Raw genomic sequence first — 19,573 nt, 5'->3', positions numbered from 1 at the left:
GTATTAGTCATTAGTCCATTTCAAATAGCTCTGTTATCACTTTTAATGACTAGTATTCTATTATGTATATAATAGTTTATTTAAACATAATAATTATTAAGCAGTATATCTGAAATTAAATTACTTCTGATTCTGTACACTATTTAGATATAGGGAATTAAAACAAGAAATAAATTAGGTAATAATAATAATGAATTAAAGTTGAATGATTTAACATAACAGAGTGCTCAAACAGGTTTAATGATACAGCTGAACCATAATGGAGGGACAGATTACTTATATCGGTAATATTTCATGGTTTTTTAAAAAGCCATTTGACATTTAAGAGCAACACCCTCCATATCCATCCTGATAGTTGGTCAGAAATGTAGGTCATAATAATTTGATAATCTGTAAATCTATTACGTCTAGGTTAATAAAATATCTTTGGACATTACAGCATTTTTTAGCAGTATGAATAAGTTTATCTGTTACTGTACAAGTTGTATACTTCAGAGTTGTTACATACAGTCTACTATTTTTCACAAGCTTTAATCATTGTAACCAGTCTTGTCCATCTGGTCATTTTACCAAAGTGGTGGTAATGAAGGTGCATAATTTATAACTCATTTCTGTGTGAGGCAAACTTCTTTCTAGTAAGATACCTATAAGCACCAAAAACAACCAAAATAGGGACTTCCCTGGCGGTCCAGTGGTTAAGACTCTGCGCTTCCACTGCAGGGGGACGGGTTTGATGCCTGGTAGGGGAACTAAGATCCTGCGTGCCGAGCTGCACAGGCTAAATAAATAAATAGATAAAATAACCAAAATAAATGCAAAAAGGAAGAAATTTATTTGATTAATTTATAAATCGATCAATGAGCTAATGAATGACTTTTTATGAAGACGAGTTACAATAACTTTTTTATTGTCTCTTCTTGGTTTTAAATACCTAGAAAAACCATTTCTACAGATCATTTTAGATAGAACTTACTATAGTTCTCTACACAAGCAGATGCTTAATCTTGGTGATGAAGAGCTAAACTTCCCTACATGTCTTGTTATCATAAAAATTTTTGTGTTGATAGCAATTCTTGGTGATGAAGAGCTAAACTTCCCTACATGTCTTGTTATCATAAAAATTTTTGTGTTGATAATAGCAATTCTTATTTTTTTTTTTTTTTTTTTTAATGGTTGTAGATGTGAGTATGCAGTGCTCACAAGATATACTTCGAATGCTTCTATCTCTTCAGCCAGTTCTTCAGGATGCTATTCAGAAAAAAAGAACAGTAAGGCCTTGGGGGGTTCAAGGTCCTCTCACTTGGCAACAATTTCATAAAATGGCTGGCCGAGGCTCTTATGGTAAGTAATTTATAGTAATGTGTATTGACTTATTTTATATCATTTCTCAGTTTCTTTGCCCAACTTTAATAAGCACATTTATCTTTAAATATTTTGGTGGCATATGCTTGACTTAAGGCCAGTGTGGTCAATCTTAGCCTTCCTTACTTTGAACGTTTTCAACATTCTCTTTACTGGGTTCTCCAATCCCACTTCAGAAAGAACAGCTTGTTTTTACATATTTTACTGACCAGTAAGATTTTATGTGAAGAAAGAATCATACTGCCAAATAAAGACTGAAACACTACTTTTCTTGTAAGTTACTATTTTACAAAATTTAATGAAAAATCGGGTAAAAAAGAGAGGGTAATACTAGTGATAAAAGGCCCCAAGGTCTTCATTTAAAAAAAAAAAAAGAACAAAGACAGAAATTTGCCAGTTGTGACAAGAGTAACAAATGAATACTCTCAGTATGGTAAACAGTAGATTTATGGTCAACTGTAATGGAAGGAACATTCAAAATGCTTGAACTATCTGTTGAAGATTATCTCTGGGGGGAAAAAACCAAAAAAGATTGGGGACTTCCCTGGGGTGCAGTGGTTAAGAATCCGCCTGCTAATGCAGGGGCCACGGGTTTGATCCCTGGTCCGGGAAGATCCCACGTGCCGTGGAGCAACTGAGCCCATGCATCACAACTATTGAGCCTGTGCTCTAGAGCCCACGAGCCACAACTGCTGAGCCTGAGTGCTGCAACTACTGAAGCCCATGCATCTAGAGCCTGTGCTACGCAACAAGAGAAGCCACTGCAATGAGAAGCCCACTCACCGCAACGAAGAGTAGCCCCCACTCGCCACAACTAGAGAAAGCCCACGCTCAGCAATGAAGACCCAACACAGCCAAAAATAAATAAAATTTTTTAAAAAACCCCAAAATCCAAAAAGAGCGTCTCTGAAAGGTGGGATGTAATTGGAACTTTTTAAAAATATATTTGAAATAATAGTTTTTATTCTGAAGTCCTTGACTTTTTTTGCATGGTTTTAGAATGCATCATGTACAGAAGTAGTAGATGATTTGCTCATATTTTCCTTTTCCTCCTTTTATTAATGGCTGAATAATTTAAATTTCATTAAAAAACTTGATATTCAGTGAAAAATGCAGTTTAATTATAGTATTTATATATATATTTTTTCTACTTTTTAAAAAATATTTCAATTTTATTGGAGTATATTTGATTTACAATGTTGTGTTAGTTTCAGGTGTACAGCAAAGTGATTCAGTTATACATATACATATATTCATTCCTTTTTAGTTTCTTTTCTCATATAGATCATCACAGAATATTGAGTTAGGGTTTCCTGTGCTATACAGTAGGTCCTTGTTGGCTGTCTATCTTGTATACTACTAGTGTGTGTGTATGTTCATCCCAAGCTCCTGATTTATCCCTCCCCGCCACGTTTCCCCTTTGGTAACCATAGTTTGTTTTCTACATCTGTAAGTCTGTTTCTGTTTTGTGAATAAATTCATTTACATGTTTTTTTTTTAATTGGATTCCACATATGAGTGATATCATATATTTGTCTTTTTCTGACTTAGTATGATAATCTCTAGGTCCGTCCATGTTGCTTCTAATGGCATTATTTCATTCTTTTTTTTAATAGCTGAGTAATATTCCATTGTACATATGTGCTGCATCTTCTTTATCCATTCCTTTGTCGATGGACATTTAGGTTGCTTCCATGTCTCGACTATTATAAATAGTGCTGCAGTGAACATTGGGGTGCATGTATCCTTCCAGATTATGGTTTTCTCCAGATATATGCCCAGGATTGGGATTGCTGGATCATATGGTAGTTCTGTTTAAGGAACCTCCATACCATTCTCCATAGTGGTTGTACAAATTTACATTCCCACCAGTGGTGTAGGAGGGTTCCCTCTTCTCCACACCCGCTCCAGCATTTATTGTTATAGTATTTTTATGTTCTTTTTGAAGCCAAAATAGTAGACACACAGAGTTCTACACCTTACTGTTCAGTACATATGAGCTTTTTTTTTTTTTTTTTTTTTAATGGCTGCATATATTCCATTGTTCTTTACATATGTTATTTTACCAGTCTACTGTTTATGGACTTAACATTGTTTGCATCATTATCATTACAACTATTCTAGAATGCACACAATCCCTGGCTTAAAGCATGTGTATATTTAAAAATATATATATTGCCAAATTACTCTCTCTGATAGTGGTTTAAACTTCCACCAATAAAATGCTTGTTCCCCCAAACCCTTGCCAGTAGGGTGCTGAGTAGATGGGAGAAACTGGTTTGTTTCATTATAGTTTGAGAGGTAAACTAGTACAGACTTTGAGGGTAGATTTCCTAGATTCTAAATCCCACCTCTGCCACTTCTTATGTGATACTGGACATGTTGTTTACTGTCTCTATTCGTGCTTTCTCATCTCTAAAATAAGGTTGATATTAGTGTCTGCTTCATGGTTTTTGTGGGGATTAAATGAGTGAATACATGTAAAGATCTTTGAACATTACCTAGCACATAGTAAATGTTATAATTGTTTGCTATTAATTTTTAAAATTCCTTGCTCTTAATGAGATTGAGCATCTTTTTATGTATAAGAGGCATTTCTGTTTCTGCGGACTTTGTTTATATCCTTTACCTGTTTTTCTGTTAGGATGTTGATCAATTCCTTATGGATTTATAGGTCCCCTTTCTATGGTAAGGAAATTAACCTTTTGTTATACACATTGCACATCTTTTTTCCAATTTATTGTTAATTGTTTGGCTTTGTTTATAGTGTTTTTTCATGCCAAAATTTAAAATTTATGTTGTCAGATTAATCAGTTTTTAAATGGACAGGTTTTACATTATGCTTAAAAAGGCTTCCCCCAGTCTTGAGTTTATTCAAAATAAAATGATGACAATATAGGTGACAGTGATTAAGAGGTACAGACTTCCAACTATAAAATAAATAAATCATGGGGATGTAGTGTACACATGGGAATGTAGTCAGTAATGTTATAACAACTTTGTATGGTGACGGATGGAAACTGGTCTTATTGTGGTCATTGTTTCATAATGTATAAAAATATCAAATCACTATGTTGTACGCCTGAAACTAATATAATTTTTTTAAACCCTCCCATATCTTCTTTTGTACTAATAAGTTTTTCGTCCTAATTAATTTTTTTACATTTAAGTGAAGGTATAAGTCACATATTTTATAAAAGATCATTTATCAAATTCCTAACTGTGAAAGTCTCAATCACTGGCTTTTAGGTATTTTTGTCTTTAATTAAATATTTTTACTACTAATAATGACTACACTAACTCTTGACATTTAAATGTTCCTCTTGGGACTTCCCTGATGGTCCAGTTGTAAAGAATCTGCCTTCCAATGCAGAGGACACGGGTTCGATCCCTGGTTGGGGAACTAAGATCTCACATGCTGAGGGGCAGCTAAGCCTGTGCACCACAACTACTGAGCCCGCGCGCTGCAACGGAAGAACCCGCAACGAAGATCCTGCATGTCGCAACTAAGACCTGACATAGCCAAAAATAAATAAAATTTTAAAATATTCTAAAAATAATATATAAAAATAAATGTTCTTCTTTTAAATCTTTTCTTAAAATATGTCTTTTCTTATTTAGGAACTGATGAATCCCCAGAACCACTGCCAATCCCCACGTTTTTGTTGGGTTATGATTTTGATTTTCTGGTGCTTTCTCCATTTGCTCTCCCTTATTGGGAGAGACTTATGCTGGAACCCTATGGATCTCAAAGAGATATAGCTTATGTTGTACTATGTCCAGAAAATGAAGCCTTGTTAAATGGAGCCAAAAGCTTTTTTAGAGATCTTACTGCAATATATGAGGTAGGTGCTTAAAAAGAGGTGTCGTTTTAAAACTACCTTATGATTTGTATGTTTATATATAAAATATACTGGATATTTCAGTTGACTGGTAAAGAATAATAACAATGTCAGACTAGGTGTTTAGTTCTCATACAAGCCAGTTATATTCTTTACAGCTTTGAGCCAGACCCTTTGTGAGGTGTGCACCATGGGTCACCGTGGAAATTGCCGTACTGGGGGAAAACCATTGAGAGCATGTATGTCCCATTTAAGATAATCTTTTTCTGAAACAAAGGGTAGCATTGTAAATGGCCAGGAAAAAATTACATTTATAAAAATTCTAGGCTCGATTCTCTAGGACCTCAGGTTTAGACACTAGGCCTTACTTACCTCATATGTAAAAGCTATGATAAGGCCTCTCTAAGATCCATTTTATTTCTGAAATTCTTGGCTGGTCTTTTAAGTTACAATTCTCATGTTGTATCCATCATTGAGTACAGTGATTATAAATTTTAAGTACCCTGGAACATACAGTCTTAACTTCATTTTATAGTCGTTCCTGAATATCCTCAGGGTATTGGTTCTAGGACCCCTTGCAGACACCAAAATTTATGGATGCTCAGTCTTATATAAAATGGCATAGTGTTTGTATATAAGCTATACACATCCTCCCTTATACTTTAAATCATCTCTAGATTACTTATAGATGATATTTACATAGCATTACATACCTAATGCTATGTAAATAGTTGCAGACACGGCAAATTCAAGTTTTGCTTTTTGGAACTTTCTGGATTTTTTTTTTTTTTGAATATTTTTGATACATGGTCGGTTGAATCTGTGGATTCAGAACCTAAGGATACAAAGGGCCAACGGTATCTCCCTTTTCCCACAAATGCTTGGAAATCTAGACTTTAAAATTTAGTTTCTTTTACAATCTGAATCGTTAGTTTGTGCTGGTTTAGCTCCTCATTAATGTTCTACTTAACTTTAATTGCAAGGTATCTGTAGTGTGTTTTGTAAAAGTAAATATTTCCAAAGAGTGTTATTTACAACACTAGTCCTGCAAAATCTTCCCAGAAAAAAGTTCCATAGTTAGATAGGTTTGGGGAGACATTTTGTGTCTATTTACCTTTTAGAGATTCACTGTACATGTTAGATTATTAAAGCCTATGAAAGTCTTTACAGTAAAGAAACCCTTTGTCTAAACTTTCTTAATCCAGTGTTGCAAACTGTTTGAGATTGGGCTTCCTGTAACGAACATAAGTGGCCTGCAGAATTGGAGGGAGAGCTGGATGATGCATTTATATACATGAATTGGGATGGATGTACAACTTAAAATGACTGCATATTCATGCTCAGTTATTTCTGTATTCTGCAAGTTTTTGTTATTCAAACTACATGGATCTAGTGCCATTATTATCTAGATGTTTTATTTCATTGGAGATATTTTAATTTTGATAGAAATTCAATGGATTTCTAATGTAGAAAAGTAAAAAGACCTGTGGCACCATTTCACCTTGATATTATTGCAAATGTTAGTTATAAATGATAAAGCTTATTTTTAAATAGCTTAAATCCTTTATTTTATGATATGAACTAAAAAACTATAGCAAACTCACTAATTCTGATTTCTGTATCTGTATTTGTAGTCTTGTCGATTGGGTCAACATAGACCTATTTCTCGACTATTGACGGATGGGATCATGAGAGTTGGATCTACTGCATCAAAGAAACTATCAGAAAAGTTGGTAGCAGAATGGTTTTCTCAGGCAGCTGATGGTAACAGTGAAGCATTTTCTAAACTCAAGCTTTATGCACAAGTCTGCAGATATGACCTAGGTATTGAATTTGTATTTATTGTGTAAGGTCATTTTAGCAAAGTATGACCCAGTCCACCAGCTTTTTGTAAATAATATTTTAATGCAACCCAGCCATGCTCATTTATTTACAGATGTCTGTGGCTTCTTTTATGCTACAAGATCAGGGCTGAGTCGTTGTGACAGAGACTGTGTAACTTGGAAAGGCAAAAATATTTACTATCTGATCCTTTACAGAAAAAGTTTGCTGATCACTACAGTAGGGATCCCATCAAGTAGGAAGAGTTGTGTTTTTATTTAAGTTTATTAAAATTAAGATTTTTGATTTGTTAATGGTTTAGAGGTAAAACAACTTGTAGTTCCCTCTACAACACAGAGAGACAGTTCTTTGTTGGAATTAAGAAAATGGCAGCTGTTGAAGACTTGCTTTTAACACCCTTGAATTAAATATCAATGGACTTAACTTTAGACTTAATCCAAAGATACACAGAGCCAAAACATGGAACCTCATTAGACATTCCTATAATTTGAACCCCATAACATTCCTCCATTTTATATTTAATTAGTTCCCAGTATAGTCACTACTCAACTTGTGACCTAGGAACTTGTTGAATGGTTTAATGAAAATTTGCTAGATACAGTTATTTTTATTTAATTAATTATGCCTTCAAAATAGAATTTTATTATATTTCATGGAAACCATTTCTTTATTTCGTATAAACTGGTTTATTTTTCAATTCCATTTAAAAAATTTTTTCACTTTGTAGGGGAAATAGAAAGCTAGTGTTTGCTACACTGTTAGCAGGCAAATTAGGGGGAGGGTAATGACCAAAAGAGTATAAACTAGAAATTATTATTCACATAGTAGATTAAATAAAGAACCAATCAGTGAAATAAAGAATTAAATATCCTGTTTTTATTGTCTTTAGGTCCTTACCTTGCTTCCCAGCCATTGGACAGCTCTCTACTTTCCCAACCAAATTTAGTTGCCCCTACAAGTCAGCCTTTGATTACTCCACCTCAGATGACAAGTACTGGAAATGCTAATATTCCATCTGCCACCCTAGCATCTACAGCGAGCAGCACTGTGACAATGACTTCAGGTGTTGCCATGTCTTCTTCAGTTGCCACAGCTAACTCAACTTTGACCACAACTTCAGCTTCATCTTCATCATCCTCCAACTTGAATAGTGGAATGTCATCAAATAAACTACCTTCATTTCCACCCTTTGGCAGTATGAACAGTAGTGTTGCGGGATCCATGTCTACACAAGCAAGTACAGTTCAGAATGGCCAGCTAGGAGGGCAACCACCATCAGCTCTACAAACAGCTGGGATTTCTGGAGAGTCATCTTCGATTCCGACTCATCCACATCCTGATGTGTCTGAAAGGTATATTTAAATATACCAACCTTTGCAGAAGTATAAATATATGCTTCTTCTTGTCCAAATAACATAAAGAGCCTTTGGTCTTATCCTTGAAATTTTAGTTTTTATAATGTCGAATATTTAACCTATAAAATTATAATGAAGACTCTTCATAAAGTCTTTATCATAGAATCTCAGGGTGGGAATGAAGACCTTAAAAACCATTTAGTCAAACTATCCTGTGATGTTTGAGTCTGTTCCGTGACATAACTGTCAAGTAGATTTGCCTATGCAAATCACTCCAGTGATTTAGAAGTCACTATTGAATGACCCTGTTCAGTGGCATAAGAGTTGTACCAGAATTTGAATCTGTCGTTTACTGGCTATGTCGCTTTAGGAAAGTTACCTAACGTTTTTGAGCATGTTTTCTTATCTGTAGAGTGGGAGCAATAGGATATAATGCATATTATGCTCTTTACAAAATGCTTCCACTTAAGTTATTTATAACAACAACGATGGTGACAGCTCTCTATTACTTTTATGAAGAAGGCATTCCCTTTTGATTTATAGGTTAGGTTAGCCTAAGCTTGGTTATATCTTTCAGCTACCTGGATGCAGTTTTGCCCAAAGTTATACTTATATGTGATTAAAAGCAAACTCTTAATTACCCAGCTAGATCTTCCATTTTGAACATCTAAAAAGATTTGGAGTTTTAAAAAATCATATCACCATCAAAGAATGAAGCTTAATCACCATTGAAGTTATGAAGTATGAAATGAATATATATATTCTAAAAATGTAATAGAACATTGACTAAGTCTGGAGAATTGGTTTCTTTTTGGTCTAGCTCTGCCTCTAGCCAGCCTTGTGATCTTGGGCAGCTCATTTAACTTATCTTTGTCTCAGTTTTATCACTTAAGCACTAAGCTCTCTGATGTTTCTGATGCTCTGTGGTTTTAAGAATTCTGTTTCTTCTTTTTAATGCAAGACCTCTTAATGCCAAGGGTCTTTGTACACCATCAAATTGTGAACTTTTTGGTTCTCTTTGAAGAGAAAGATGTCCCTCATTTTTAGAGAGGCTCTCAACACCACACGCCGCCCTCCCCCCCCCCCCAAAAAAAAAGGAAAAAGGGAAAAGGGTATTAAGAACCTGTTTTGATGCTATTCCGAGAAGGTACAGGAGAACTTTTTCCCTAACTGTCTTATTTCTACTTCAAATTTTAGCACAATGGATCGGGACAAAGTGGGCATCCCCACAGATGGTGATTCACATGCAATCACTTATCCACCTGCAATTGTTGTTTATATAATTGATCCTTTTACATATGAAAACAAAGATGAGAGCACTAATTCTTCTAATGTATGGACTTTGGGGTTACTTCGATGTTTTCTGGAAATGGTCCAGACTCTTCCTCCTCATGTTAAGAGCACTGTGTCTGTACAGGTGAGAATGATAAATGTTGTAAGTTAAATTTATTTAAAACGCTTAATGTTGATAGAAGTTTCAAAGTTACTATTCTGTATCCACATTGATTTTCTAAAGGCCAGGTTCTATTATATTGACTTTACTATAAATGATATTATAATAGAAATCTTAGTTTATAAAAGGTAAACTTGCAATGATACAACAGTAAGAATAGAGAATAAAAAGACCACATTAAGTATGTTAAATATCTCTCCCGTGTTACTTTTATAAACTAATTCTTAAATTCATAAGCTTAAATAGGAAAAGAATGGACTTATATAAACTAGAGTTCTAAATAAAAGGTTACAAACTAGAAGTAGAGAAAAATTAACCATATTAAGTTGTATGCAGAGAATTTGAATTATTCTTTATAGACTACAACAGGACTATGGCAGTCAGTGGCAGTATTGATCAGTATAACTGCTATGTAGAAATGTTTAAAGATTTTTACATAGCTTATTAATAAAATTGAGTATTCATTAAAAATCTATATAATAGATAAGAAAATATCATTCTTTAGGTTATCATTTTAATTGTTTTGTTTAAATTTTCTAATAAAATGTTTAGAGTTTTAGACTCACTGTTCTTTTTATTCTCTTGTGGAAAGTCTAACATTTGCAATATTTGCCTGTAATTCTTAGATTGTTCCCTGTCAGTACCTGTTGCAACCTGTGAAGCATGAAGATAGACAAATCTATACCCAGCATTTAAAATCCCTGGCTTTTTCGGCCTTTACCCAGTGTCGGAGACCACTTCCAACATCAACCAATGTGAAAACATTGACTGGTTTTGGTCCAGGTTTAGCCATGGAAACTGCTCTTAAAAGTCCTGATGTAAGTATGTTTTCCATTACCAAAGTTATTGAATGACTACATTTTATGATTTTATGCAAAACTAAGTGCAAGTCTCTGATTAGCTCTCATTTTCCAGTTATCTTATAATGGGTAGATATACTATATCTTTCTTTTATTTTTATTTTTTAATTAATTTATTTATTTTTGGCTGCGTTGGGTCTTCGTTGCTGCGCATGGGCTTTCCCTAGCTGTGGTGAGCAGGGGCTACTCTTCGTTGCAGTGTGTGGGCTTCTCATTGCAGTGGCTCCTCTTGTTGCAGCTCACGGGCTCTAGGCCCATGGGCTTCAGTAGTTGTGGCTCACAGGCTCTAGAGCGCAGGCTCAGTAGTTGTGGCTCACGGGCTTAGTTGCTCTGTGGCATGTGGGATCTTCCTGGACCAGGGCTCAAACCCATGTCCCCTGCATTGGCAGGCGGATTCTTAACCACTGCGCCACCAGAGAAGTCCCTATCTTTATTTTCAACAAAAGATTTTTCTGTGATTGTATAGTACTGTAGTAACTTAATTTTTTACTTTACAGAGACCAGAGTGTATTCGACTTTATACACCTCCTTTTATTCTGGCTCCAGTGAAGGATAAACAGACAGAGCTAGGAGAAACATTTGGAGAAGCTGGACAGAAATACAATGTTCTTTTCGTGGGCTACTGTTTATCACATGATCAAAGATGGATTCTTGCATCTTGCACAGATCTATATGGAGAACTTTTAGAAACGTGTATCATTAACATCGATGTCCCAAATAGGTACTTTTATTTCCTTAAATGTATCATTGTATCATCCCTTGAAAAAAAATTCATACATGCACATTATGTTTCATTTTTAATGAATAGAAAATGGTTTGGAAGGTATATATATTAAAATATTAAGTCTTGGGATTGTGGGTGCTTTTCATATCTTTTGTAGTGAATATTTACATTGTATAATTTAATGGACTCAAAAATAATTTTGATTATCTCGGTTACATAGACAAAAGAGGTTAAAGCCCCTATATTCTGTGTAATAAACCTTGAGGTAATGATTTTAGCCTAACAAATTTTGGAACATTGGAACTAGAAAGCCATCTGCAAATTAAAATCTAGTAAGGCATCCTAGAACATTTACTTTTCTCATATACCATCTAAGATATAGTCCCTAATAAACTGAGTTAACTTTCTTTACTAAAAATTTTCCTTTATAAATGTTGGAGTGTCTTCTGAAAATGGTGGCCTTCTTTTTAGAATTCTTCTTGATAGTAGTTAGGTATCATGACCAGTTATTCATGAAGACTGTAACTAATAGGTCACAAAAGATGAGCCTCATATTGAATTATCACTTAATAGACACTTGTAATAACATATTTCAAGGCTAGTGAACACTGCCTAAGAGAACCTGAAAAATCCATGAAGTAACTTTAATTTTCAGATTTGATTCTGTTCTTTATTTTCTTCTTTATTATCTAAACGTTCTGTTCTTTTAAGTTCAGAAATTGGTTATGTGCAAAAAATCTTAGTGATTATTTGGTTATAGTGGCGCTGAAGAAACAGAATATAGAAACATTGATCTGTGAAGGATGAGAAAGAGAATAGAGAAAGAATAATACCACCTTCCCAATAAAAAAATAGTGTATTGCCATTTTACTGAAAGTAGAAGTGAGATGATGGTTAAGAGGTCCAACTCTAGAGTCATAGAGATCTGGGTTCAAATCCCAGTCCTGCCACTTACTGGCTGTTTGATCTCGACAAAATTACTTTATCCAACTGAGCTGTAGCTTACTTCTCTGTAAAATTAGGAGGATAATTTTATCTGCCTTATAGGGCTGTTAAGATGAAATGAGGTATTACATGTAAATTGATTGGACATACTGCTTGGTACATAGTAAGTACTCAATAAATGGTAGCTACTGTTGCTCAGCCACAGAGCACTTAATGTTATGTACTTGCCTAATAAAGGACGTGCATGCAGAAAACACAGCATTGTTTTGTTCTGGGAAGTGGGGGGAGGGGTTTGTTCGATATTCTTCAATTTAAAGTATGAAGCAAGGGACTTGCCTGGTGGCGCAACGGTTAAGAATTCCGCCTGCCAATGCAGGGGACATGGGTTCAAGCCCTGGTCTGGGAAGATTCCACATGCCGTGGAGCAACTAAGCCCGTGCGCCACAGCTACTGAGCCTGCGAACCACAACTACTGGGCCCATGTGCCTAGAGCCTGTGCTCCGCAACAAGAGAAGCCACCAAAATGAGAAGCCTGAGTGCCGCAATGAAGAGTAGCCCCTGCTCGCTGCAACTAAAGAAAGCCCATGCGCAGCAACGAAGACTCGACACAGCCAAAAATAAATAAATAAATAAATTTATTTAAAAAAAAAATAAAGTATGAAGCAAGGGTTGGCAAACTCCAGGCCATAGGCCAAATCTGGCCACACTCATTTGTTTAATTATTGTCCATGGCTGCTTTAGTGCTGCAGCAGGTTGAATTCTTGCAGAAGAATCTTGATGGCCTGCAAAGCTTAAAATGTTGGCCCTTTAAAGAAAAAGTGTGCTAATCTCTGGTATAGAGCAGTGTTTCTGGTGAATTTTGGTGGTTCTTGGACAATTTTTAATTTTAAGTATATATTTTAATATGTATTAAACAAAATACAAACTATCATGTCAAACCTGTGATTTTATATATATTCTTGCTTAGGACTTGTGTAAAAAATATCAAGCATTAAAATGAAGGGACCAGTTTTTCACAAATTTGAGCTCTTTCGAAATGTCATCATAGGAATTTTAGAAATATTTATGACTCTATTCCATACAACAGGGCTCGTCGGAAAAAAGGATCCGCTAGAAGATTTGGTCTACAGAAACTTTGGGAGTGGTGCTTAGGACTTGTACAGATGAGTTCATTGCCATGGAGAGTTGTAATTGGCCGTCTAGGAAGGATTGGTCATGGAGAATTAAAAGGTAAAATTGTGCTTTTATTATTTAATACTTAAATTTCTGTGTTTTTTTGAATTTTATTTTATTTTTTTATACAGCAGGTTCTTCTTAGTCATCAGTTTTATACACAGCAGTGTATACATGTTAATTCCAATTGCCCAATTCATCACACCACCATCCCCACCCCCCCGCCACCACAGCTTTCCCCCCTTGGTGTCCGTACGTTTGTTCTCTACATCTGTGTCTCAACTGCTGCCCTGCAAACTGGTTCATCTGTACCATTTTTCTACATTTCACATACATGTGTTAATATACGATATTTGTTTTTCTCTTTCTGACTTACTTCACTCTGTATGACAGTCTCTAGATCCACCCACGTCTCACCAAATGACCCAATTTCATTCCTTTTTATGGCTGAGTAATATTCCATTATATATATGTACCACATCTTCTTTATCCATTCGTCTGTCGATGGGCATTTAGGTTGCTTCCATGACCTGGCTATTGTAAATAGTGCTGCAGTGAACATTGGGGTTCATGTGTCTTTGAATTGTGGTTTTCTCTGGGTATATGCCCAGTAGTGGGACTGCTGGGTCATATGGTAATTCTAATTTTTAGTTTTTTAAGGAACCTCCATACTGTTCTCCATAGTGGCTGTATCAATTTACATTCCCACAAACAGTGCAAGAGGGTTCCCTTTTCTCCACACCCTCTTCAGCATTTGTTTTTTGTAGATTTTCTGATGATGCCTTTTCTAACTGGTGTGAGGTGATACCTCACTGTAATTTTGATTTACATTTCTCTAATAATTAGTGATGTTGAGCACCTTTTCATGTGCTTCTTGGCCATCTGTATGTCTTTGGAGAAATGTCTGTGTAGGTCTTCTGCCCATTTTTGGATTGTGTTGTTTGTTTCTTTAATATTGAGCCGCATGAGCTGTTTATATATTTTGGAGATTAATCCTTTGTCCATTGATTCATTTGCAAATATTTTCTCCCATTCTGAGGCTTGTCTTTTCGTCTTATTTATGGTTTCCTTTGCTGTGCAAAAGTTTTGAAGTTTCATTAGGTCCCATTTGTTTATTTTTGTTTTTATTTCCATTACTCTAGGAGGTGGAACAAAAAAGATCTTGCTGTGACTTATGTCAAAGAGTGTTCTTTCCAATGTTTTCCTCTACGAGTTTTATAGTGTCCAGTCTTACATCTAGGTCTCTAATCCATTTTGAGTTTATTTTTGTGTATGGTGTTAGGGAGTGTTCTAATTTCATTCTTTTACATGTAGCTGTCCAGTTTTCCCAGCACCACTATTGAAGAGGTTGTCTTTTCTCCACTGTATATCCTTGCCTCTTTTGTCATAGATTAGTTGACCATAGGTGCATGGCTTTATCTCTGGGCTTTCTATCCTGTTCCATTGATCTATATTTCTGTTTTTGTGCCAGTACCATATTATTATCTTGATTACTGTAGCTTTGTATTATAGTCTGAAGTCAGGGAGTCTGATTCCTCCAGCTCTGTTTTTTTCCCTCAAGACTGCTTTGGCTATTCGGGGTCTTTTGTGTCTCCATACAAATTTTAAGATTTTTTTGTTCTAGTTCTGTAAAAAATGCCATTGGTAATTTGATAGGGATTGCATTGAATCTGTAGATTGCTTTGGGTAGTATAGTAATTTTCACAATATTGATTCTTCTAATCCAGGAACATGGTATATCTCTCCATCTGTTGGTATCATCTTTAATTTCTTTCATCAGTGTCTTATAGTTTTCTGCATACAGGTCTTTTGTCTCCCTAGGTAGGTTTATTCCTAAGTATTTTATTCTTTTTGTTGCAGTGGTAAATGGGAGTGTTTCCTTAATTTCTCTTTCAGATATTTCATCATTAGTGTATAGGAATGCAAGAGATTTCTGTGCATTAATTTTATATCCTGCAACTTTACCAAATTCATTGATTAGCTCTAGTAGTTTTCTGGTGGCATCTTTAGGATTCTCTGAGTATAGTATCATGTCATCTGCAAACAGTGACAGTTTTACTTCTGCTTTTCCAATTTGTATTCCTTTTATTTCTTTTTCTTCTCTGATTGCCGTGGCTAGGACTTCCAAAACTATGTTGAATAATAGTGGTGAGAGGGGACAATCCTTGTCTTGTTCCTGATCTTAGAGGAAATGCTTTCAGTTTTCCACCATTGAGAATGATGTTTGCTGTGGGTTTGTCATATATGGCCTTTATTATGTTGGGGTAGGCTCCCTCTGTGCCCACTTTCTGGAGAGTTTTTATCATAAATGGGTGTTGAATTTTGTCAAAAGCTTTTTCTGCATCTATTGAGATGATCATATGGTTTTTATTCTTCAGTTTGTTAATATGATGTATCACATTGATTTGCGTACATTGAAGAATCCTTGCATCCCTGAGATAAATCCCACTTGATCATGGTGTATGATCCTCTTAATGTGTTGTTGGATTCTGTTTGCTAGTATTTTGTTGAGGATTTTTGCATCTGTATTCATCAGTGTTATTGGTCTGTAATTTTCTTTTTTTGTAGTATCTTTGTCTGCTTTTGGTATCAGGGTGATGGTCGCCTCATAGAATGAGTTTGGGAGTGTTCCTTCCTCTGCAATTTTTTGGAAGAGTTTGAGAAGGATAGGTGTTAGCTCTCCTCTAAATGTTTGATAGAATTCGCCTGTGAAGCCATCTGGTCCTGGACTTTTGTTTGTTGGAAGATTTTTAATCACAGTTTCAATTTCATTACTTGTGATTGTTCTGTTCATATTTTCTATTTCTTCCGGCTTCAGTCTTGGAAAGTTATACCTTTCTAAGAAGTTGTCATTTTTTCCCAGTTGTCCATTTTGTTGGCATAGAGTTGCTTGTAGTAGTCTCTTAGGATGCTTTGTATTTCTGTGGTGTCTGTTGTAACTTCTCCTTTTTCATTTCTAATTTTATTGATTTGAGTCCTTTCCCTCTTTTTCTTGATGAGTCTGGCTAATGGTTTATCAATTTTGTTTATCTTCTCAAAGAACCAGCTTTTAGTTTTATTAATCTTTACTATTGTTTTCTTTGTTTCTATTTCATTTATCTCTGCTCTGATCTTTATGATTTCTTGCCTCTGCTAACTTTGGGGTTTTTTTTGTTGTTGTTGTTGTTGTTTTGTTTTTTTGTTTGTTTGTTTGTTTGTTTTCTGGCGGTACGTGGGCCTCTCACTGTTGTGGCCTCACCCGTTGTGGAGCACAGGCTCCGGACGTGCAGGCTCAGCGGCCATGGCTCACGGGCCCAGCTGCTCCGCAGCATGTGGGATCTTCCCGGACCGGGGCACGAACCCGTGTCCCCTGCATCAGCAGGCGGACTCTCAACCACTGCGCCACCAGGGAAGCCCCTGTTGTTGTTTTTTAAAATAAATTTATCTATTTATTTATTTTTGGCTGCATTGGGCCTTCATTGCTGTGCACGGGCTTTCTCTAGTTGCAGTGAGCAGGGGCTACTCTTTGTGGTGGTGCGAGGGCTTCTCACTGCAGTGGCTTCTCATGTTACATAGCATGGGCTGTAGACATGCAGGCTTCAGTAGTTGTGGCTCACGGGCTCAGTAGGTGTGGCACACGGGCTTAGTTGCTCTGTGGCATGTGGGATCTTACTGGACCAGGGCTTGAACCTATGTTCCCTGCATTGGCAGGTGGATTCGTAACCACTGTGCCACCACAGAAGTCCCTAACTTTGGGTTTTGTTTGTTCTTCTTTCTCTAATTCCTTTAGGTGTAAGGTTAGATTGTTTATTTGAGATTTTTCTTGTTTTTTGAGGTAGGCTTTATAGCCATAAACATGCCTCTTAGAACTGCTTTTGTTGCATCCCATAGGTTTTGGATTGTCGTGTTTTCATTGTCATTTGTCTCTAGGTATTTTTTGATTTCCTCTTTGATTTCTTCAGTGATCACTTGGCTGTTTAGTAACGTATTGTTTAGCCTCCATGTGTTTGTGTTTTTTAGGTTTTTTGTCCCTGTAATTGATTTCTAATCTCATAGCGTTGTGGTCAGAAAAGATGCTTGATATGATTTCAATTTTCTTAAATTTACTGAGGTTTGATTTGTGACCCAGTATGTGATCTATCCTGGAGAATGTTCTGTGCACCCTTGAGGAGAAAGTGTAATCTGCTGTTTTCAGATGGAATGTCCTATAAATATCAATTAAATCTATCTGGTCTGTTATGTCATTTAAAGCTTCTGTTTCCTTATTTATTTTCATTTTGGATGATCTGTCCATTGGTGTAAGTGAGGTGTTAAAGTCCCCCACTGTTATTGTGTTACTGTCGATTTCCTCTTTTATAGCTGTTAGTAGTTGCCTTATGTATCGAGGTGCTCCTATGTTGGGTGCATGTATATTTATAATTGTTATATCTTCTTCTTGGATTGATCCCTTGATCATTATGTAGTGTCCTTCCTTGTCACATTCTTTATTTTAAAGTCTATTTTATCAGATATGAATATTGCTACTCCAGCTTTCTTTTGATTTCCATTTGCATGGAATATCTTTTTCCATCCCCTCACTTTCAGTCTGTATGTGTCCCTAGGTCTGAAGTGCGTCTCTTGTAGACAGCATATATATAGGTCTTGTTTTTGTATTCATTCATCAAGCCTGTGTCTTTTGGTTGGAGCATTTAATCCATTCACGTTTAAGGTAATTATCGATATGTATGTTCCCATGACCATTTTCTTAATTGTTTTGGGTTTGTTTTTGTAGGTCCTTTTCTTCGCTTGTGTTTCCCACTTAAGTTTCTTTAGCATTTGTTGTAGAGCTGGCTTGGTGGTGCTGAATTCTCTTAGCTTTTGCTTGCCTGTAAAGCTTTTGATTTCTCCATCGAATCTGAATGAGATCCTTGCTGGGTAGAGTGATCTTGGTTGTAGGTTCTTCCCTTTCATCACTTTAAGTATATCATGCCATTCCCTTCTGGCTTGTAGAGTTTCTGATAAGAAATCAGCCATTAACCTTATGGGAGTTCTGTTGTATGTTATTTTTCGTTTTTCCCTTGCTGCTTTCAATAATTTTTCTTTGCCTTTAATTTTTGCCAGTTTGATTACCGTGTGTCTTGGCGTGTTTCTCCTTGGGTTTATCCTGTATGGGACTCGCTGTGCTTCCTGGACTATTTCCTTTCCCGTGTTAGGGAAGTTTTCCACTATAATGTCTTCAGATATTTTCTCGGGTCCTTTCTCTCTTCTCCTTCTGGGACCTTTATAAAGCCAATGTTGGTGCATTTAATGTTGTCCCAGAGGTCTCTTAGGCTGCCTTCATTTCTTTTCATTCTTTTTTCTTTATTCTGTTCCACAGCAGTGAATTCCACCATTCTGTCTTCCAGGTCACTTATCTGTTCTTCTGCCTCAGTTATTCTGCTATTGATTCCTTCTAGTGTATTTTTCATTTCAGTTATTGTATTGTTCATCTCTGTTTGTTTGTTCTTTAATTCTTCTAGGTCTTTGTTAAACATTTCTTGTATCTTCTCGATCTTTGCCTCCATTCTTTTTCTGAGGTCCTGGATCATCTTCACTATCATTATTCTGAATTCTTTTTCTGGAAGGTTGCCTATCTCCACTTCATTTAGTTGTTTTTCTGGGGTTTTATCTTGTTCCTTCATCTGGTACATAGCCCTCTGCCTTTTCATCTTGCCTGTCTTTCTGTGAATGTGGTTTTTGTTCCACAGGCTGCAGGATTGTAGTTCTTCTTGCTTCCGCTGTTTGTAAGCCATACTTTGCAGGAGAATGGTAAATTTCTGTTTTATGTCAATTCATATACTATTCTGACCATATCTAGGAATAGGTACTGAATAAAATGCAAAGGTTATAAAAATCTAGTTTTTTGTTGTGTTTTTAAAGAGTAACCACATATGTCCAGTCCACAAATGGCTTAACTCAGATTTTAAAAGGACATATTGGAACTTTATATCAGTGTTATTACTACTATTCTTGTCATCTTCCATTTTTTTCCCCTTTCTGCTTAGTGTGCAACTCATCCT

At 35.8% G+C, this 19,573-nt stretch overlaps 1 protein-coding gene across 1 annotated transcript in view; it reads left to right on the top strand.

Moving 5' to 3' along the window:
- Positions 1 to 1,179: 1,179 nt before the first annotated feature.
- MED13 (mediator complex subunit 13) overlaps positions 1,180 to 19,573 on the top strand; it is a gene marked incomplete at its 5' end in the record, with an annotated part of 26,507 nt that continues 8,113 nt past the window's right edge. The window contains 8 exons of the mRNA XM_007464913.1: positions 1,180 to 1,341; positions 4,984 to 5,207; positions 6,839 to 7,028; positions 7,936 to 8,398; positions 9,599 to 9,818; positions 10,481 to 10,672; positions 11,212 to 11,435; positions 13,471 to 13,613. Of these exons, the coding sequence (XP_007464975.1) occupies positions 1,180 to 1,341; positions 4,984 to 5,207; positions 6,839 to 7,028; positions 7,936 to 8,398; positions 9,599 to 9,818; positions 10,481 to 10,672; positions 11,212 to 11,435; positions 13,471 to 13,613 (1,818 nt within the window). The remainder of the gene's footprint in view (positions 1,342 to 4,983; positions 5,208 to 6,838; positions 7,029 to 7,935; positions 8,399 to 9,598; positions 9,819 to 10,480; positions 10,673 to 11,211; positions 11,436 to 13,470; positions 13,614 to 19,573) is intronic.

The sequence above is a fragment of the Lipotes vexillifer genome, unplaced genomic scaffold (assembly GCF_000442215.2).
Source record: "Lipotes vexillifer unplaced genomic scaffold, Lipotes_vexillifer_v1.1 scaffold788, whole genome shotgun sequence".
Lineage (NCBI taxonomy): Eukaryota > Metazoa > Chordata > Mammalia > Artiodactyla > Lipotidae > Lipotes > Lipotes vexillifer.
Note: the sequence above shows the minus strand (reverse complement) of the source record. Positions and strands in the feature narration are given on the sequence as shown.